Genomic DNA, 22,961 nt, shown 5'->3' with positions numbered 1-22,961 from the left:
GTAAATCCTGGCCGTTGTCCAGGAATCTCCTGCATGCAGCAGCTCATAAGCCTCGTCTAACCAGCCAAGAATGTGAACCAGCCTCCTTCAAAGAGAAGCCTTTCACAAGGTGTGGTTAAAGCAGGTAACTGTGTCTGCAGGTGGTCACATTACAACAGAGGAGGCTGCAACTGAAATCACCTGTCTTGCACAAGAACTAACTGCAAGGGGAGTTGCAAGGCCAAATAGGTACATTCGGATTAGATTAGATATGAGTAGGCCAAGTCTAGGAGGTAGGTATTCTTATCCTGATGCATGAAAAAAGCTACTTTGAAAATGTTTTCATAACCAATACTGTGGGGTAGACATAAATCAAACCCTTAGTAGACTGATTTGGGATCAGTTCTTAGATGAAACGATCACAAGTCAGCTCATCAATGTGAATGTAGAGGGAGATAAAAGACACTTAAGCAACAACCCCAGAACAAACAGATAATTTGTTACATGTGTATCCAGAATCCAGTTGGAGAACCGTGAGGACAATCAGAGTCAAACACAGACCAGGCGTCCAGAGATGATAGGAGAGGAGTGAGGAGAGAGAGTTAAAACAAGACAGAGGACAAAGAATGGCTTGTCCAGGGCCTTTCTGCCATCGCCCCAGAGGGGAGGCCCGGGTGGCACTTGTTTGAGGGCCTCCCATGATAAATGGCCCACTACTTGATTCTGTCACACTGTCTGCCATGTGGACAATAACATGGGTCATGGCATAGTTTTGACACTGTGGACTGAAGAGAGGGAAAACTTTGTCTCTCAACATGGCCATTCATCGGAACCATTCAGAATTACACAAGATGACCATATCTAAGAGGGCTATTATAAGATAAATAAATGAAAAAACTCTTCACAGTTGTCTTTACTGAGATGTTTAATTGTAGGCATTAATCACTCATGACTTGGACACTGGGTCTAAGGGCCCATATTAAACTCTTGTGTAAAAAGTGTCAAACAAACAATGACAGTGATACATGTGAACCAAATGAAAATGAAACATATGACATGTTTAACATAACTTAAGATTTGTTGAAGGACTCCTGGCTTGAAAGGCACCAGACTGGCATTGCAACATTGTCTCACCTGCCCTTTCAGTGGTTGGCAACATGGCATTGCATTATTTTGATTCGTGCAGGGTTTTAAGCACTGGAATTACAGATGACAGTTTGAATAACTCCATCTCCCATATCATCTCTCACTCACACGCAAAGCTGTGCTCTCCCTTTCCCCTCAAAACCTACCTTCCCCTCCTCTTAAAATAAGCATTTGGGGAAAATATTCTAAGCGTACCACCTCCTCCACTCAACCAGCCAGGCTTCAAACTTCTAGAGCGCACTGCGAAAACTTTCCTCTGCAACTGCTGAAAAACCGACTGACACAGGACAGCGCCGAGTGAGAAGAGATAGGGAAAGTAGAACGCGTAGCCCGTTAATAGTTGCCTGGGGTTTGGGAATGGCGGAGAGTCGGAATGATCTATGTCCTCCTTCCGAATGGCACATGTGAGCCGAACCCTGTCTCCTACGGGTCTATTTTGTTACATGTTAGGAGGCGAAAGCCAGTAAACAGCGAGAAAGAGTCAGGGGGAAGGTTGAAGTATCTACAACAGCCTGTCGACACCACTATCCTCTCATCTCGAGATGGTCTGTCCGCAAGGACTTCGATGGTTCCTGCTTACCGCTCTCTTGCACGCTGTCGCACCCCGGGACACCCGCGAGAGACCGAGGCAATGTGACCCACCGAAGTCGGTAAGTTGTGCGGAGTAATTACAGTTACTTACCTGTTTCAGTAATGTCATGAGGCAATGTCACACATGAAGATGTCCTTGAATGGATAGATTCAAGCCTTTTAGCTAAATATTTTGGGTTAATTGCAAATGTATGTGTCTAGTCTACAACTGCCACAGTAGGCTACAACCAATTCTACAATTTAAATAAACGCAATTTGCTTACACAGTGTTCCTGAATAAGTTGTCTGATGTGCAGCGGATAGGCCAATATAAAAATAGTGAGATATTGTGTAGTTATTGAGTTTTGTGTAACAACCAAATTAACAATAACAACAACAAGTTTTGAGTTGTATTGTCATGGAAATATTGACATGCTATAATAACTACCTACACGTTAAATACAAGAGCAATAATTATGTTTATAGCAACTTTATTAGGCCACCGTATTATTATAGTATAATTATCACATGTGTTATTATTAATATTATTATTATGCCATCATATATTGTTAGGCTAATCCATTATTTCAAGGCTTCGTTAATAGGCCTGTAGCCTACAAGTTGAAGAGGGAAAGCCCATGGCCTATAATTGAAACAATTTCCAATCAGCATAATTGCTTCCAATGGCACCTCAAAAATACGTTATTTTACTTGACATAGCCTATTCTTGAGTTTCCTCACATAAGTCTGGGCCTGAAAAATGGAAGCAGTTGCCAAGCGAAATATGGTTCATGCGCGCCTACCATATATATGCCTGTTTATATGACAAAGATAGTGGGGAACACAAACGGGTGACTTGACTTTACATACATTTATTTGGAAAAGTTTCAATTACCTTTCAATCCAAACGGATCAAGTTTCAATGAAACACGACCTATTAAAACAGTTATCGGGCATATTTGCAAAATTATGGAATGGGCTTGTTTTCACAAAGGGAGTCAGCCCATTCGAATTCATTTAATTGGAGTGTTATTTTATCTGGCCAGGACCATGTTGCACATGCTCCCGTCTGTATGTCTCTCAGTGTGCATTTCTCATGGTTCTAATTCATTTTCTTCTGATTCTTCTCTTGTGCTGATGATAGAGACAATGCGTGTCGTACGCGTAGATTACATGACTGGTCTGGTCTACATGACTGGTAGAAATTCCCAGATAGAAACGCAATAGGCCTACATCATAACAGGAATTACATGACTGCAGTAATAACGTTCATTACAGTTCATTTTAACGGGGCATGATGTGATCTATTAATATAATACAAATGTGTTATAATACATTATTGAAAATATTTATCCGGGTTGACTTGATAGTATTGCTACAACATAGTCCACAAAATAATGAAATTGTTAGTATTTTTAACCTGCATTTTATAATGGCATTGTTGTCAGGGTCCAGGGATGAACTGTATATGTTGTTCCCCCTTCATGTGATTTGTAATACGTCAGTACAGAGGTATCTGTTTTGTGTTAAAAGTAATTACCCAATAAAATTGAGTTGTTCATATCAGTGCTCCGGAGCGAGCTACAACCAGCGGGCGAGGAGCTCTCCTCAGGTCTGGGCTCGGCCAAGTCAAGTAAAACGGACTTCAACTATCCTTATTCGATCGTAAAGAAGTCTTCCTGTCTCGGTGAAGACGGACAGACGTTTGACGATTTAATGATTAACAAATGATATGTATAAAGTTACCAAAATATATAGCCAAAATATAGCCTAGTCAAAATATAATAGTCAGAGCTGTAGGCGTCACCCATGCATTTATTTTGTTGTACTTAGGCTATGCTAATGTCAAAATCCTTTCCAAAGAAACGTTTTGAAACGTCTTAATCACAAATTGCAAGTTTGAGAGGATGTGCAAGCATTTTAGTATAAAACATAGTTCAATGCAATAATTAGGCCTAAAATTATACAAATGACATTTATGACAATGACAATCCCTTGCAAAAACAATAATATTTCCAAATATTTAATACCTTTTGACAGGGTTTTGAAATCCTTTAAAAAATGTAATTGAAAATGACAAATGTTAGCATGGCATTGGCATTACAATTGTTATTACAACTGGGGAAGTTTTCATTGAATTAGGGTAGAAATAAACATTTAAAGGGGCTTGGCCCCCCAGATAGCATATGAACATATCATGAAAGTCATGAAATAAATGTTTAGAATTACAGGAACTGTGCTTTAAAACAGCAACATTTTCTCTCAGCCTCATGGCAAAATGTGTAGAATGTCAGGAAATGAGTTCTAAAACAGCAACATTTTCTCTCAGCCTCATGGCAAAATGTGTAGAATGTCACGAAATGAGTTCTAAGACAGCAACATTTTTGGACCATGTTGGTGGACCCAGCGAAACTGCTAAGCTACGGATACAAATAAAAAAATCCTCAATCCCAGCATCATACCAGCATCTCTATGGTTTGACTTATGTTTTGCAGAGCTATGATCTATGGATGTTTTTGTAAAGAAGGCATAAGGACCCTCATCAAATCCCTGGAATGTTAATGAACTGTAAGAAATAGACACATAAACAAAGCTTTTTCCATTTGATCAGACTTTTATAGTGTTCAGTAAACCAGATACAGTAGCCACGTTTGTCAAAATGTTCAGCAAAGGCCTATTTGTGTGCATTTTGTTGTTTGTGTAGGCTATCCAATGGCTTTTGCAAAAAAGTACTTCCTCAAGTAAAGGATATCCCAGTTAGGTGGGTTGCAGCAGTTTTATATGGTTCAGTATGTTTATACTGCCGTAGCAACCCTTGAAAAGCTTCCCAGCTTCACAGAGGCATTGGCATCACAGCTATGCACCTCAACAATACACTGGGGTCTGTTTACAAGGAGAAAGCTTCACTATAAACTCATTGCCTCAGAACAGCAGACAGACAGAGAGCAGCACAGTGGAAGTTAGCTGACAAGGTTTCATTGAGTCCCTTGCCTTTATCTCCAGCTGACATTTCAACAGATTCTATTGCATTGACCTGTATCTCAACCAACTAAAAAGCCTGTTTTGAATCACTAAATCACAAAAAGTACTTTTGACTTAACTACTGTCAATGGCCTTTACTCAGAAGGTTAATTTACTCTATTCAAATACTGATTGTCATAAACTCTCTCTCCCATCTCCTCCTCCCCATCCTCCCCCTCAACCCCCCTGTGCCCCCATAGCAAACCGACATGAACTCTTTCCTCTGGACGGTGGAGCGCCCAGCTCCCTATCCCCCCTCCTATCTCTTTGGGACCATCCATGTGCCCTATACCCGTGTGTGGGACTTCATCCCAGATGTCTCCAAACGGGCCTTTCAGACCAGCGCCAACGTGTTCTTCGAGCTAGACCTGACTGACCCCCTGACCATCTCCAAGTTGACCAACTGCCAGCTGCTGCCCCACGGGGAAAACCTGCAGACCCTGCTGCCCCGGGACCTGTACCGCCGCCTCAAACGCCACCTGGACTATGTCAAGCACATGATGCCCTACTGGATGACGGCAGACCAGCGGGGCCGGGGGCTGTACGCTGACTACCTCTTCAATGCCATTGCAGGGAACTGGGAGAGGAAGAGGCCTGTGTGGGTGATGCTGATGGTTAACTCTCTGACGGAGTCAGACGTGAGGTCGCGGGGGACCCCCGTACTGGACCTGTTCCTGGCCCAGGAGGCCGACCGCATGGGGAAGAGGACAGGAGCGGTGGAGCGGGTGGAGGAGCAGTGTCACCCCCTCAACGGACTTAACTTCTCCCAGGTAAGAGAGGGGGCTGTGGAGGGGGTGGGTTTTGGACATGATCATTGGAGTTGGGGGATATGTGATTGTTGGATGCATTTGGTTGGCGGCTGGGGGCAGGGAGTTGGGAGATTTAATAGAAGGGAAGTCTTGGGAGGAGTTAGTGGAGAATGTAGAAGATGACAATGGGAGGAGAAAAATATGATTAGAAACAGTATTTTTCAAAGCTGTGTATGTGGTTTTAAAGTTATTATTGTGCCTGAGCCTTACAAAACAGACATGAGAGCTGAATCAGCTGACGAGGTGTCACGTTGACAGCTGTAAGTGTAACATGAGTTAGTGAAGGTGTGAGGTAAAAGACTGTGTGGGACGGGTAATCCTCTTTTCACTGGGCTGACTGCCTGTCTTGGTGCTATGATACAACCACTGTTAGTATCTTGCTCTGTAACTTAACACTGAAAGATGGACAGAATAACCAAATGACTTGATGACAGAAACATGGGGAGTATCCGTGTTTTATATCTCCTTGGAAGGGCTGTAGTGGAAGGGCAACATGGAGGTCTAAATAAAGGATGGCCCAGGAATGGTTAGGGGGAGGTCAACTCAAGTAAATTTTTCCAAACTCTGGGAGGTCCAAGCATGTCTTTGATGTGCTAGGACTGGGAGGCTATTCCCCTGCACACACACACACACACACACACACACACACACACACACACACACACACACACACACACACACACACACACACACACACACACACACACACACACACACACACACACACACACACACAAGCCCGGCATGCCTGGGCCTCCCGAGTGACAGGGTGCGGGGCTCCTGCGCTAATTTGAGAGGCACTGGGCCCACACAGCCTCTCCTCTTTCATCAGCACCTCCTAACTACGCTGTCAAAGAGCACACACACACACACACACACACACACACACACACACACACACACACACACACACACACACACACACACACACACACACACACACACACACACACACACACACACACACACACACACACATACATACAGCTGCCCTGCACATGCATGGGAACCTGGAACACGACTGCCCTACAACGGAGCAATGTTGCAAGGCCAAGTCATGAACTGCTTCTCAGTGTAGTAGTATACAGGATGCAGGGATAATATAAGTCTAATTTCTAATGACCACAGCCTGGAGCTAACACTCTATCATTAACTCTTGGTGTAATGCCTGTTATTTCCAATGAGAACATGAGTAAATCACCAATGCAAAGTATTGGATGACTGCCTGCCTTTCTATTGTTCCAGGGAAGGGACATTTTTATAAGGCAGGTGTCACGTCCTGACCTTAGTTCCTTTGTTATGTTTCTTGTTTATGTTCGTCAGGGTGTGAGTTGGGGTGGGCATTCTACAGTGGGGCAAAAAATGTATTTAGTCAGCCACCAATTGTGCAAGTTCTCCCACTTAAAAAGATGAGAGAGGCCTGTAATTTTCATCATAGGTACACTTCAACTATGACAGAAAAAATTTGAAAAAAAATCCAGAAAATCACATTGTAGGATTTTTAATTTATTTATTTGCAAATTATTGTGGAAAATAAATAACAAAATTTTATCTCAATACTTTGTTATATACCCTTTGTTGGCAATGACAGAGGTCAAACATTTTCTGTAAGTCTTCACAATGTTTTCACACACTGTTGCTGGTATTTTGACCCATTCCTCCATGCAGATCTCCTCTAGAGCAGTGATGTTTTGGGGCTGTTGCTGGGCAACACGGACTTTCAACTCCCTCCAAAGATTATCTATGGGGTTGAGATCTGGAGACTGGCTAGGCCACTCCAGGACCTTGAAATGCTTCTTACGAAGCCACTCCTTCGTTGCCCGGGCGGTGTGTTTTGGATCATTGTCATGCTGAAAGACCCAGCCACGTTTCATCTTCAATGCCCTTGCTGATGGAAGGATCTCACTCAAAATCTCACAATACATGGCCCCATTCATTCTTTCCTTTACACGGATCAGTCGTCCTGGTCTCTTTGCAGAAAAACAGCCCCAAAGCATGATGTTTCCACCCCCATACTTCACAGTAGGTATGGTGTTCTTTGGATGCAACTCAGCATTCTTTGTCCTCCAAACACGACAAGTTTTGTTTTTACCAAAAAGTTATATTTTGGTTTCATCTGACCATATGACATTCTCCCAATCTTCTTCTGGATCATCCAAATGCTCTCTAGCAAACTTCAGACGAGCCTGGACATGTACTGGCTTAAGCAGGGGGACACGTCTGGCACTGCAGGATTTGAGTCCCTGGCGGCGTAGTGTGTTACTGATGGTAGGCTTTGTTACTTTGGTCCCAGCTCTCTGCAAGTCATTCACTAGGTCCCCCCGTGTGGTTCTGGGATTTTTGCTCACCGTTCTTGTGATCATTTTGACCCCACGGGGTGAGATCTTGCGTGGAGCCCCAGATCGATGGAGATTATCAGTGGTCTTGTATGTCTTCCATTTCCTAATAATTGCTCCCACAGTTGATTTCTTCAAACCAATCTGCTTACCTGTTGCAGATTCAGTCTTCCCAGCTTGGTGCAGGTCTACAATTTTGTTTCTGGTGTCCTTTGACAGCTCTTTGGTCTTGGCCATAGTGGAGTTTGTAGTGTGACTGTTTGAGGTTGTGGACAGGTGTATTTTATACTGATAACAAGTGGAGCGAGTGGAGGACAGGGGAGCCTCTTAAAGAAGAAGTTGCAGGTCTGTGAGAGCCAGAAATCTTGCTTGTTTGTAGGTGACCAAATACTTATTTTCCACCATAATTTGCAAATAAATTCATAAAAAATCCTACAATGTGATTTTCTGGATTTTTCTTCTCATTTTGTCTGTCATAGTTGAAGTGTACCTATGATGAAGATTAAGTGGGAGAACTTGCACAATTGGTGGCTGACTAAATACATTTTTTGCCTCACTGTATGTGTTGTTCTAGTTTTGGTTTTCTATGTGTTTGGCCTGGTATGGTTCTCAATCAGAGGCAGCTGTCAATCGTTGTCTCTGATTGAGAATCATACTTAGGTAGCCTGTTTTTCCCACTTGATTTGTGGGTAGTTGTTTTCTGTTTTGTGTTGTTGCACCTTAAAGGAATGTTTCGTTTTCTCTCTTTGTTGTTTTGTTATTCAGTGTTTGGTTGATTTATTAAATATTAACATGGACACATACCACGCTGCATTTTGGTCCGATCTTGACTACTCTTCCTCCGATGAGGAGGAGAACCGTTACAGCAGGTGTATTGTTGGATAACATTTGTGTTGTTGGAGGTTATTTTTCTAAAATCATAATGAATAACTTGAATAAACTCAGTAGCATAATGGACTTTTGGACTTTTGTGCAAGCAAATTATCAACCATCTCAAGTTGTATGAAAAGAGTTCAAAACCTGAAATGAAAGAGACGTGGAAACAATTATAGTCAATTATAATTTGCGATGTAATTTGAACACTATGGTTGATTGGATCTCTCTCTATGGTAATTGGATCTCTCTCTTTGGTGATTGGATCTCTCTCTATGGTTGATTGGAACAAAGATGAGGTCAGGTTGACAGACTGAAAAAAACGAGAGAGGAAAAGCGAGAGAGAAAGAGAGAGAGAGTGACGGTGAGGGAGGGAGGGAGGGAGGGAGAGCAGGGAAAGACTGATGTGCATCATGTCAGTGCGAACCCTAATCTGAAACATGAGCTCTACTTCTTCTGTGTTGGCTAGATCTGACAGCTCCAAACCCTACTGTCCACATATCATTTGTTCCCAATAAACGTAGCTGATTACAATATCCTGTAACTTGCCGCTCCCGCGTCATCAAGAGGGTCTCCGATGGTGATTCTTCATCTGCCATAATTCTTTTCATACTGTAGGCACCTGGCCCATGCACAGCCAGTGACCTGGGACTGTGCAGCTGGACCTGGGGCATGGGCTAGCCCAGCTTCGCATCCCGTCCCCTCCCCTCAGCATGGGGACAGTGTGGTGGTGTCACTGAGGTCTCCTGACCTCACAGGAAGTGATCTGTCCAGATGAGAGGTATAACTGATAAACAGTTTCCCCCATGGTGAGAAGTGTACCCTGGCCTCCCGGGTTTGCGCAGTGGTTAAGGGCGCTGTACTGCAGCGCCAGCTGTGCCACCAGACTCTGGGTTTGCGCCCAGGCTCTGTCGTAACCGGCCACGACCGGGAGGTCAGTGGGGCAACGCACAATTGGCCTAGCGTCGTCCGTGTTAGGGAGGGTTTGGCCGGTAGGGATATCCTTGTCTCATCGCGCACTAGCGACTCCTGTGGTGGGCCGGGCGCAGTGCGCGCTAGCCAAGGTTGCCAGGTGCACGGTGTAGCCTCCGACACATTGGTGCGGCTGGCTTCCGGGTTGGATGCGCACTGTGTTAAGAAGCAGTGCGGCTTGGTTGGGTTGTGTATCGGAGGACGCATGACTTTCAACCTTCGTCTCTCCCGAGCCCATACGGGAGTTGCAGCGATGAGACAAGATAGTAGCTACTAAACAATTGGATACTACGAAATTGGGGAGAAAAAGGGGTAAAATCTAAAGAAAAAGAGAAGTGTGGTAGAGGCCAAAAGTTGGACCCGTTCTGAAATGGACATGGTGCTTTCCCATCCGGAACTGATATGCATAAATAAATTTTTTAAATATAGAGATCAGTTCCGAATGGAATGGACCCATTCCGAATCTCAATTCAACTGCTCAGACACAAGAGGCATGTGGCAGGGTCTACAGTCAATCACGGACTACAGGAAGAAATCCAGCCCAGTCACGGACCAGGATGTCTTGCTCCCAGGCAGACTAAATACATTTTTGCCCGCTTTGAGGACAATACAGTGCCACTGACACGTCCTGCAACGAAAACATGCGGTCTCTCCTTCACTGCAGCCGAGGTGAGTAAGACATTTAAACGTGTTAACCCTCGCAAGGCTGCAGGCCCAGACGGCATCCCCAGCCGTGCCCTCAGAGCATGCGCAGACCAGCTGGCCGGTGTGTTTACGGACATATTCAATCAATCCCTATACCAGTCTGCTGTTCCCACATGCTTCAAGAGGGCCACCATTGTTCCTGTTCCCAAGAAAGCTAAGGTAACTGAGCTAAACGACTACCGCCCCGTAGCACTCACATCCGTCATCATGAAGTGCTTTGAGAGACTAGTCAAGGACCATATCACCTCCACCCTACCTGACACCCTAGACCCACTCCAATTTGCTTACCGCCCAAATAGGTCCACAGACGATGCAATCTCAACCACACTGCACACTGCCCTAACCCATCTGGACAAGAGGAATACCTATGTGAGAATGCTGTTCATCGACTACAGCTCGGCATTCAACACCATAGTACCCTCCAAGCTCGTCATCAAGCTCGAGACCCTGGGTCTCGACCCCGCCCTGTGCAACTGGGTACTGGACTTCCTGACGGGCCGCCCCCAGGTGGTGAGGGTAGGCAACAACATCTCCTCCCCGCTGATCCTCAACACTGGGGCCCCACAAGGGTGCGTTCTGAGCCCTCTCCTGTACTCCCTGTTCACCCACGACTGCGTGGCCACGCACGCCTCCAACTCAATCATCAAGTTTGCGGACGACACAACAGTGGTAGGCTTGATTACCAACAACGACGAGACGGCCTACAGGGAGGAGGTGAGGGCCCTCGGAGTGTGGTGTCAGGAAAATAACCTCACACTCAACGTCAACAAAACTAAGGAGATGATTGTGGACTTCAGGAAACAGCAGAGGGAACACCCCCCTATCCACATCGATGGAACAGTAGTGGAGAGGGTAGCAAGTTTTAAGTTCCTCGGCATACACATCACAGACAAACTGAATTGGTCCACTCACACAGACAGCATCGTGAAGAAGGCGCAGCAGCGCCTCTTCAACCTCAGGAGGCTGAAGAAATTCGGCTTGTCACCAAAAGCACTCACAAACTTCTACAGATGCACAATCGAGAGCATCCTGGCGGGCTGTATCACCGCCTGGTATGGCAACTGCACCGCCCTCAACCGTAAGGCTCTCCAGAGGGTAGTGAGGTCTGCACAACGCATCACCGGGGGCAAACTACCTGCCCTCCAGGACACCTACACCACCCGATGTCACAGGAAGGCCATAAAGATCATCAAGGACATCAACCACCCGAGCCACTGCCTGTTCACCCCGCTATCATCCAGAAGGCGAGATCAGTACAGGTGCATCAAAGCTGGGACCGAGAGACTGAAAAACAGCTTCTATCTCAAGGCCATCAGACTGTTAAACAGCCACCACTAATCACTGAGTGGCTGCTGCCAACACACTGACACTGACTCAACTCCAGCCACTTTAATAATGGGAATTGATGGGAAATGATGTAAATATATCACTAGCCACTTTAAACAATGCTCCCTTATATAATGTTACTTACCCTACATTATTCATCTCATATGCATACGTATATACTGTACTCTATATCATCGACTGTATCCTTATGTAATACATGTATCACTAGCCACTTTAAACTATGCCACTTTGTTTACATACTCATCTCATTTGTACATACTGTACTCGATACCATCTACTGTATCTTGCCTATGCTGCTCTGTACCATCACTCATTCATATATCCTTATGTACATATTCTTTATCCCCTTACACTGTGTACAAGACAGTAGTTTTGGAATTGTTAGTTAGATTACTTGTTATTACTGCATTGTCGGAACTAGAAGCACAAGCATTTCGCTACACTCGCATTAACATCTGCTAACCATGTGTATGTGACAAATAAAAGTTGATTTGATTTGATTTGATTTATAGACCTCGTCTGATCCAGTTGAGGGAAGCAGCAGAAAAGTCCATTTTGAAGCTACTTTATTAATCGGATCTGATAAAGTGCGAGATAGAGGAGGTAGAGGTAGAGGTAGATGACACTCTAGCAGGGGCAGTGCTGTGTGTGTGTAGGCTACTGTGAGTGTGAGCAAGTGACACGTGGAATGGGGAGTAGGGAGAGATGAGAGACTGCAACCAACAAGCCGACTCGCGCAATAGTAGACTAATAACTGCCATAGCTAGGTTATTTATCTTCCAATATGATTACGTAGTACCTGTGTTGACAGCATCAAACCGGGAGAGGCTAGTTAAGCTAGGCTAATTGAGGCTGCATGCGCTTTCTCGTCCTACACAGTTACAAACAACAACTAATCTCCTAACTTTTGCCCCTCGTGGAGGCTCTATGACTGCAGACTATTGCCACGTTGATGACTTATGATTGGCCAACAAGCTACAGTATGTGTGCCACTCTCGTGAAAAGCAAAGAGCAGCAGCATAAATTAGGAAAAAAAATCCTCTCTATCTCTGTCTACTGCAGCGATCAAGTTCTGCTCTATACTGAACAAAAATATAATCGCAACATGTAAAGATCCCAGAAATGTTCCATACACACAAAAAGCTTATTTCTCTAAAATGTTGTGCACAAATTTGTTTACATCTCTGTTAGTGAGCATTTCTCCTTTGCCAAGATAATCCAGCCACCTGAGAGATGTGGCATATTAAGAAGCTGATTAAACAGCATGATAATTACACATGTACACCATGTGCTGGGGTCAATAAAAGGCCACTCTAATGTGCATTTTGTCACACAACACAGTGCCACAGATGTCTCAAATGTTGAGGGAGCATGCAATTGGCATGTTGACTGCAGGAATGTCCACCAGAGCTGTTGCCAGATAATTTGTTAATTTCTCTACCATAAGCCGGCTCCAACGTTGTTTTAGAGAATTTGGCAGTACAACCGCAGACCATGTGTAACCACGCCAGCCCAGGACCTCCATATCCGGCTTCTTCACCTTCGGGATTGTCTGAGACCAGCCTCCCGGACAGCTGTTGAAACTGAGTTTGCACAAAGTATTTCTGCACAAACTGTCAGAAACAGTCTTAGGAAAGCTCATCTCTGTGCTTGTCGTCCTCACCAGGGTCTTTCTTGACCTGACTGCCATTCGGCGTCATAACCGACTTCCGTGGGCAAATGCTCAACTTCGATGACCCCTGGCAGCTGGAGAAGTATGCTCTCAGACAGCGTGTATGGCATTGTGTGGGTGAGGGGTTTGCTGATGTCAGCATTGTGAACAGAGTACCCGATGGTGTTGGTGGGGTTATGGTATGGGAAGGCATAATCTACAGGCAACAAACACAATTGCATTTTATCGATGCCGATTTTGTCACGTTCTGACCTTTATTTCCTTTGTTTTGTCTTTATTTAGTATGGTCAGGGTGTGAGTTGGGGTGGGCAGTCTATGTTTTGTGTTTCTATGTTTGGTTTTTGTTTCGGCCTAGTATGGTTCTCAATCAGAGGCAGGTGTCGTTAGTTGTCTCTGATTGAGAATCCTACTTAGGTAGCCTGGGTTTCACTGTTGGTTTGTGGGTGTTTGTCTGTGTTTGTCACCACACGGGACTGTTTCGGTTTTCGTTCATGTTCACATTTATTGTTTTGTAGTTCTTAGTGTTCAGTTTATGTTTTATAATAAACGATATGGACACTTACCACGCTGCGTTTTGGTCCGATCTCTTCAGACGAAGAGGAGGAAATCTGCCGTTACAGATTTGAATGCACAGGGATACCGTGACAAGATCCTGAGGCCCATTGTTGTGCCATTCATCCGCCGCCATCACCTCATGTTTCAGCATGATAATGCACAGCCCATGTCGCAAGGATCTGTACACAATTCCTGAAAGCTGAAAATGTCCCAGTTCTTCCATGGCCTGCATACTCACCAGAAAATGTTACCTGTTGAGCATGTTTGGGATGCTCTGGATTGATGGGTACGACAGGGTGTTCTAGTTCCTGCAAATATCTAGAAACTTTACACAGCCTTTGAAGAGGAGTGGGACAACATTCCACTGGCCACAATCAACAGCCTGATCAACTCTAAGAGAAGGAGATGTGTCACGCTGCATGAGGCAAATGGTGGTCACACCTGATACTGACTGGTTTTCTGATCCACGCCACCATTTTTTTAAAAAGGTATCCCTACAGATGGAGCTCTGGCGCACTTACAGACCTGATAGAACTTTGGTTCCTGTGTGCAGTAGCAGTGAGGCAGCAGTGAGGCTGTGGAAACAAAGGCTTGGGGAGAGCATGTTTCTCCAGAGCTGTGGAGGGCGATACAGGCCGACAGATGGGCGGGACAGCCAGCACCAACCACTCTCCAAAGGCACGCTATCCACAGCGAGGGGGAACCTGCAGGAAGCCAGGACTTCTAGAGGGGTGCAAGCTGGTCACCGTCCAGCAGACACTTTCTGAAAAAGTTAACAACAACCACAGGCACCTCTCTCCCACTCCCCCGTCTCAGTGCACTACATCTATATCTACATGTAGACCTGAGCCTCTGCTGCCTGCGTCTCTCCGTCTCTGGCCTGGTGTATAAATACCCCTATTTATTTACTCTGGTTCACTTTGCAGCCGAAGCACAGCCCTTGTCAGCGGGAGATGACATCACAGCTGTGCCCCCCTTCTCTGTGTTGAGGTCAGAGGTGGCGACTGGGTTGGCGGAGCAGTGAGGAGACTCTGAGTTAGGAGCTGAACGTTCAGGGGCCCCAGAACAGAAAAGGCTAAGTTACTGGGCTATTTTCCAGGCAGGTCACCGTGATATAAGTCAGTATTCGACGTCCATCCATGTCTGAGGACATCAGGAGATGACGTGGAAACCGGCCACTAGGGGCAACAGTGAGTGCTTTCGGTTTTGCTAGGGCATTCTGGATGGGGATGGCGGATGGGTGTAAGCATCTACCTGTGGTTCGAAAGGTTGCATGTTCAAATCCAGTGATAGAAAGTTGTTTTTGATATTTTTGTTTTAAGCCTATCCCAAACCTTAACCCTTACTTTAATTATTCAGAGTTAATGCCTAACTTTAAGAATTTGGACTTAATGCCTAACTTAACCTGAAACACTTTGAAATGTAGCATTTGAGAAACATGGATGAACGCCTAATTCTGACGTGAGACAGTGAGGGCTTGTTGCGATTTACACTGTGACCTGGAGAGGGAGTCTCCTCAGCAGGGACAGATCTGGTTTCTCCTCAGCAGGAGCTTGGGGTGCCCTATGGTGCACTGTGACAGAGACGTCTATTTCAATCAGCCCTGCCCCCGACACAGCTCAGTAGTCCTTCTCTGCTCCAGCAAAGACTTTAGGTTGAGACTTTCTGCTGTGCTGACATAGCATACAATATCGGCCTCTCACATATTGTGGTTAGGTTGGTAAAAATACCCCGTGGGCATTGCCTTCCTATGCATACACAGAATTTTGTTTCTCTAATTTAATACGTGTTAAACTGAAGAACATACGCTGAGTCTGAGATGATACGCTGAGACTGAGATGATACGCTGAGTCTGAGATGATACGCTGATTCTGAGATGATACGCTGAGCCTGAGATGATTCGCTGAGTCTGAGATGATACGCTGAGCCTGAGATGATACGCTGAGCCTGAGATGATACGCTGAGCCTGAGATGATACGCCGAGCCTGAGATGATACGCCGAGCCTGAGATGATACGCCGAGCCTGAGATGATACGCCGAGCCTGAGATGATATGCCGAGCCTGAGATGATACGCCGAGCCTGAGATGATACGCCGAGCCTGAGATGATACGCCGAGCCTGAGATGATACGCCGAGTCTGAGATGATACTCTGAGTGACCAGAGAAATAAAGATCTCCCTTGTCTCGACAGGGTCACGGAGAGCACTGATGAAGACAAGCTGTGTTCAAAACACACATCTCCCGGGTATCATATCAAATCATGACAGAACACTTTTCAGTGTGTTCATTGGATGGCTCTCGTATAAATAATGCATATTTAAAGGGAGGAATTAGGTAACATATGACCTGGTCTTTAGTCAAATATTTACATTCCATGGCTGATGTGTTAGGATGGGTCTGAAGCGCTCCTCTGGCCACAGGGCCTGGAGACAAGTGATGGAAAAAACAGTTGTCTCCTCTGCTCCCTAACCTGGCTCCTTCTGGCTCCATGCTCCCTCCCTCCCTCTCTCTCACTCCATGTCTTGGGGCTCTCGCTGTCCCACTGCTCAACTGTACACACCTGGATCTGAACACACAGAACAGAAGAGTAGGAGAGTATAGTTCAAACACCGGGCCTCTCCTACTATGTGTCTACTATGGTTGGTACTACGACTCTGCTACTACATTGATTGTTACAATGTTGGAAAGAAACCCCAAAGGAAACACTGGTAGATATTCACTCTTTACGAGTGACGTTAGAGGATGATGTCAAGCCTCGTATGACTCCTAGTACAAATATGTGGAAAACTGCCGGGCAACACGTATCAGACAGGATATTTCCTGGCTCCGTTGGCAGGCGGAGGGCCAACCACCGCTCTAATGACTTAATTGGCTTCTTAATGACTAAATTGCCCTTCTGCTACCCAGAACCACTTAGGCTATTATACACTGGCCAGAACAGTGGCTTATGGTGGAACCCAGTGAGGAAGAGAGGCCAGATGTGGATGTAGAGTGAGTGGTGGGAGTGACGACTGTAGCTACAGGACATCAAAGAGATGGGGTGAATAAAGGTCATATACTATTGGTTCAGTTAGACACAAGTTGGTCAGTTTCTTGCCGGTCAAGGATAATACTTGGTATCTCTATTCTATTCCATTCTATGGTTACTCCATACAGCCATATCTCTGTGGTCTTGAGAAACACCATGTCCCTCTCCCACCTCTGAATACCTGGCCAGAGGAGAGGACCTACTGTAGATAAGTAATGGATTCACCACATTGTCACTGAGGTAGCCACTATAGTGAGACAGTAGGCTAGAGAGAGCTCTATCCCATACCTTTGGGTTCCCAGTGCTGAAACCATCCCTTTCCTGTTTCAAACGGAACATGGGTACCTATCTTTGTCTTAATGGCCGCACGTCACGCTATGGATCATCATCCTCCTATGCCTGCTCTTTCTCTCATGATACTGTCTCTCTTTCTCACATACACTCACCACAGTGACCCATGCAGTGAAATACACACACGTACACACACAGACAATGAGAACATGGGTAACAAATGCCAAGCAGATCAGTCTAAGGGCAACAAAACAATGGAAACAAAACAGTGGATTTGGAGGTGGTCTCGCTGTGCCTCTGGGCAGGGGCATGTTTTTTCCTGGCAGGGTAGGTTGGATTGGGTTGTCTGAGGTAGCGGCTGATTGATCGCAGACAGGAATGTGACTCAGTGATTTCCTGAGCAAGCACAGTTTCCCTGCCTGGAACCCTGTTGTCTGTCAGAGCGTGATAACCATCTCAGATCTGAATCACATACATTACAACCACCTTAACATTGCAGCTCCATGACTTGGTGTTGGTGTGTTGTTGTCTGTGCACAAATGCTAACAGTCACAGATCACTAGCCTTGAGAAATTAAGTGTTTGTGTGTGTGTGTGTGTGTGTGTGCAGGCGCATGTTTGTGCGTGTGTCACCCTCATAGGCAAGCTTGTCAGGGCTCTTGGGTGTGCATTAGTGTAGGCCTCTCACTGAACCCTGCTTTAATGTGACCCATGCGTTTCCTCTGCCCTCTGTTCCCTGTCCCCAGTTATACACACCCCAGTGAAGCACTTCACTTCAGTTCTGCTCAGCCCCACCTCACCCCAGTCTCACCCCTGCCCCACCTCAGCCCCACCTCAGCTCCGCTCAGCCCCACCTCACCCCAGTCTCACCCCTGCCCCACCTCAGCCCCACCTCAGCCCCACCTCAGCTCCACTCAGCCCCACCTCACCCCACCTCACCCCTTTAACGCTCTCAATGCTCTCAAAGCGTGCTCGACTCCCCACCTCTGTACCAATCATGTGTATTATTAAAGAGGAAGTGAAACTCAGTTCTGAGTCTTTAAGGAAGGAGTCCATAACTGTTTGAGGCTGATTGGTTAAGCAGGGATGCTCTTAGACTGTCTATTTTCTTTGTTGAATCAGTCCTGATTGAGGTCACACCCCAGACTATTCCTCTACTGCCACTGACAGAGTCAGAGTGGTGATGACTCAGGTCGTCCATCCACCCCAGCCCACAGACTGATGTGAAACCCGCCAGTTGGAGCTCTTGAAATGGAGCTCCTCTCATAAACTTTTACTGGGGTGCACATAAATCCACTGATTCCCGCTGTTCCCCCGCGCAACCGTGTGGATCGACGCCCGCCCCCCCCAGTCCCCTTGTCCCTCCCCAGGCCAGCAAGGAGGGAGGGCAGGACACAGGCTCCACTGACATTAACAAGGCCTCAAACACACAGGCACTGGTACCAACTCAATGAGCTCTGTGGGGAGAAATGACAGCAGAGCAGTTAGTCCAAATCCCATTCATCCATGTTTAAAAGCACTCGGCTCAGTCAAAGTTATTTTTGTTGATGGATAGTTTCATGAGAACACGTTGATCCCTGGGTCCAGCTTGGCTCTGGGCTGACCCAGTGATGGAGAAGTAAGGTCAGGGCTGGAAGGGATAGCTGCAGTGCCCACCAGTGTTAACACATTGTTATCAGTAAGGAAGAGATCCTTCACAGTGTTCTGATAGGAAGGTCATGTTTCACTCCACATCCCCGTCTCTGATGGATCGGCAAGGGTGTAACTGGAATACATGACTTCATAGTATGTCTGGAGGTGGGAGTGTGTGTTGGTTTGCATGTGCGTCAGTGGAGGCTGGTGAAAAATTGAGTAGGATGGGAGACCCACAGCATAAGCACAGACTGCACAGAGACGACAAAGAGTGTTAAATATTTTAACCTAAAGCATTTCATAGAGACATTTATAGTACAATATTATGGGGAATGGGAATGAGAGGGCTACTTACACAGTGTTGGGAAGGGATCACAGCAGTGGTTGAATGAGGGTATGAGTCATGAGTTGAGGTTTTCAGAGGTTTGACTTCAGTGCAGGACAGGGGTTGAGGTGTTCAGAGGCTTCAGTGTAGGACAGGGGTTTAGGTGTTCAGAGGCTTCAGTGTAGGACAGGGGTTGAGGTGTTCAGAGGCTTCAGTGCAGGACAGGGGTTGAGGTGTTCAGAGGCTTCAGTGCAGGACAGGGGTTGAGGTGTTCAGAGGCTTCAGTGCAGGACAGGGGTTGAGGTGTTCAGAGGCTTCAGTGCAGGACAGGGGTTGAGGTGTTCAGAGGCTTCAGTGTAGGACAGGGGTTGAGGTGTTCAGAGGCTTCAGTGCAGGACAGGGGTTGAGGTGTTCAGAGGCTTCAGTGTAGGACAGGGGTTGAGGTGTTCAGAGGCTTCAGTGCAGGACAGGGGTTGAGGTGTTCAGAGGCTTCAGTGTAGGACAGGGGTTGAGGTGTTCAGAGGCTTCAGTGCAGGACCGGGGTTGAGGTGTTCAGAGGCTTCAGTGTAGGACAGGGGTTGAGGTGTTCAGAGGCTTCAGTGTAGGACAGGGGTTGAGGTGTTCAGAGGCTTCAGTGTAGGACAGGGGTTGAGGTGTTCAGAGGCTTCAGTGTAGGACAGGCTCACCATGAATGGAACGTGTTGGAGAAGAGCTCAACTCTTCCACTGAGGGCAAGACAGGATTTGACTGGGAAGACAAAAACCACAAAAAAACACACTACTCTACATAGAAAATTGGCAGGTCTACTCACATTGCTTGGAGAGGAGAGGGCACATGAGACGTGGCTTCAGTCAGGAGAGTTGACAACGGTAGTGGTCATCACCTCTTAATCAGGGAACAGGAGGGGACTGTAAATACAAATAGTATATACATTCCATTACAGCAGCACCACCATAGGTTTGGTCAACAATTTTCTCCATGAAGTTAAGCTCAGACATCTCAGAGTTCACAAAGTCAAACACAGACTGTGCATCTCTCCCACTTGACACATCAAAATAGCAAAATAAATGTTCCTGGATAAAGCCCTTATCATCCACATACCTGACAACTGATGACCGCGAGCAGACTGGTGGCACAATAGGACCCAGAGTGATGGGGCAATTCTATCCCACTTGGGCCCGGAGTTTTTCCGTATCTGGTAACCTAACCAGGAAAACTCCGGACCCTACCCTATGACAGTGAATAATCAGTTTTAAAAAGGTTTTATACTGGCTATGATGGGATTTGTTTTTCTAACCAGGTCCGTTTTTCATCTCCTGGAAAAAACTCCTGGCCATGGGGAGGATGAAACCCCTGTCAAACTGCAGCAAATGAATTATATTTAAACTAGACTAACAGGGGGGTTTCCTCTACCCAGACACAGAGACAACAACTGATGGACAACAGAACTCACAGGGCTGAGCTTCCTTTATGCATGTTTGTATAGCGCAGGCCTATGCAACTGTAGGCCAAATAAAACATTTACACACATGTCTGTCTATGACATCACTATTATGTTGACTGATTCATTCCAGGTAATAATTTGGGATTTAAAAAGGTCTAGGCAACCAGGCCTGCCCAAATTTGCATATAACCCAAATTTGATCACATTCACATTTTCTCCTGACAAACAAATGGACTATAAATACGTAACGCTACCAATTTGTTTACGCTGACCAGATGGACAGGATGGATAGGCTGCATGCAGATGTTATTATTAGTAGCCTACAGTTGATCATACTGAATAATCGTCTCGTTTTCATTCCATACAGCATGTCAGATCTCTAATGTTTAGGTGTGCCTATAATGAAACATTTATGTAAAGAGTTCTTTCTTGTGTCTGTCCAAAGTGATGATGTGTTATCACCTTTGCTAAATAAATACCAGAGGAAAGTGGAAAGCCTACTCTTTTTAATCTTTCATTTAATGGATGATGCTTTGGAAGCAATCAAATCATTCTGAATTGATTTCGACGTCCCAGAGAAGGCAGTACAAACTTACATACAGTGCCTTGCGAAAGTATTCGGCCCCCTTGAACTTTGCAACCTTTTGCCACATTTCAGACTTCAAACATAAAGATATAAAACTGTATTTTTTTGTGAAGAATCAACAACAAGTGGGACACAATCATGAAGTGGAACGACATTTATTGGATATTTCAAACCTTTTTAACAAATCAAAAACTGAAAAATTGGGCATGCAAAATTATTCAGCCCCCTTAAGTTAATACGTTGTAGCGCCACCTTTTGCTGCGATTACAGCTGTAAGTCGCTTGGGGTATGTCTCTATCAGTTTTGCACATCGAGAGACTGACATTTTTTTCCCATTCCTCCTTGCCTGTCCCTGCTGAAGAAAAGCAGGCCCAAACCATGATGCTGCCACCACCATGTTTGACAGTGGGGATGGTGTGTTCAGGGTGATGAGCTGTGTTGCTTTTACGCCAAACATAACGTTTTGCATTGTTGCCAAAAAGTTCAATTTTGGTTTCATCTGACCAGAGCAACTTCTTCCACATGTTTGGTGTGTCTCCCAGGTGGCTTGTGGCAAACTTTAAATGACACTTTTTATGGATATCTTTAAGAAATGGCTTTCTTCTTGCCACTCTTCCATAAAGGCCAGATTTGTGCAATATACGACTGATTGTTGTCCTATGGACAGAGTCTCCCACCTCAGCTGTAGATCTCTGCAGTTCATTCAGAGTGATCATGGGCCTCTTGGCTGCATCTCTGATCAGTCTTCTCCTTGTATGAGCTGAAAGTTTAGAGGGACGGCCAGGTCTTGGTAGATTTGCAGTGGTCTGATACTCCTTCCATTCCAATATTATCGCTTGCACAGTGCTCCTTGGGATGTTTAAAGCTTGGGAAATCTTTTTGTATCCAAATCCGGCTTTAAACTTCTTCACAACAGTATCTCGGACCTGCCTGGTGTGTTCCTTGTTCTTCATGATGCTCTCTGTGCTTTTAACGGACCTCTGAGACTATCACAGTGCAGGTGCATTTATACGGAGACTTGATTACACACAGGTGGATTGTATTTATCATCATTAGTCATTTAGGTCAACATTGGATCATTCAGAGATCCTCACTGAACTTCTGGAGAGAGTTTGCTGCACTGAAAGTAAAGGGGCTGAATAATTTTGCACGCCCAATTTTTCAGTTTTTGATTTGTTAAAAAAGTTTGAAATATCCAATAAATGTCGTTCCACTTCATGATTGTGTCCCACTTGTTGTTGATTCTTCACAAAAAAATACAGTTTTATATCTTTATGTTTGAAGCCTGAAATGTGGCAAAAGGTTGCAAAGTTCAAGGGGGCCGAATACTTTCGCAAGGCACTGTATGCTCAGCAAGTAAAGCGTCTTAACGTTCAATTACATCTGCAAGCTCCTTGTAGTTGACCTTGTTAGCAGAACTTTCCCACTCGTCCACTACATTGTTGCGAGCATTAACTAGCCATTCTGGTGGAGAAAACTGCACTCTGGTAGCTAGCTACTTGCTACTAAAGTTAGCAAGGCAAATTGAAATAAATTGAACTAACTCAACACAAAAACTAAAGTTCTAAAACCAAGAAAACAATATATAATCTACCTCCTCCGTCTCCTGTAGTTTGAAGAAACATATTTGAATTTAATAATATCATAAAAAGGCTCAACTATCACCATTCA

General features: G+C 45.4%; 1 protein-coding gene across 1 annotated transcript in view; it reads left to right on the top strand.

The window, feature by feature from the left end:
- The first annotated feature begins 1,231 nt into the window (after nucleotides 1–1,231).
- The window catches only part of LOC139410169 (TraB domain containing 2B), a 90,624-nt gene continuing 68,894 nt past the window's right edge, over nucleotides 1,232–22,961 (top strand). Inside the window, exons 1-2 of the mRNA XM_071155620.1 lie at nucleotides 1,232–1,775; nucleotides 4,917–5,486. Of these exons, the coding sequence (XP_071011721.1) occupies nucleotides 1,668–1,775; nucleotides 4,917–5,486 (678 nt within the window). The 5' untranslated portion in view covers nucleotides 1,232–1,667. The remainder of the gene's footprint in view (nucleotides 1,776–4,916; nucleotides 5,487–22,961) is intronic.

This window comes from Oncorhynchus clarkii, chromosome 5 (genome assembly GCF_045791955.1).
Source record: "Oncorhynchus clarkii lewisi isolate Uvic-CL-2024 chromosome 5, UVic_Ocla_1.0, whole genome shotgun sequence".
NCBI lineage: Eukaryota > Metazoa > Chordata > Actinopteri > Salmoniformes > Salmonidae > Oncorhynchus > Oncorhynchus clarkii.
This window is presented reverse-complemented; position numbering and strand designations above follow the sequence as displayed.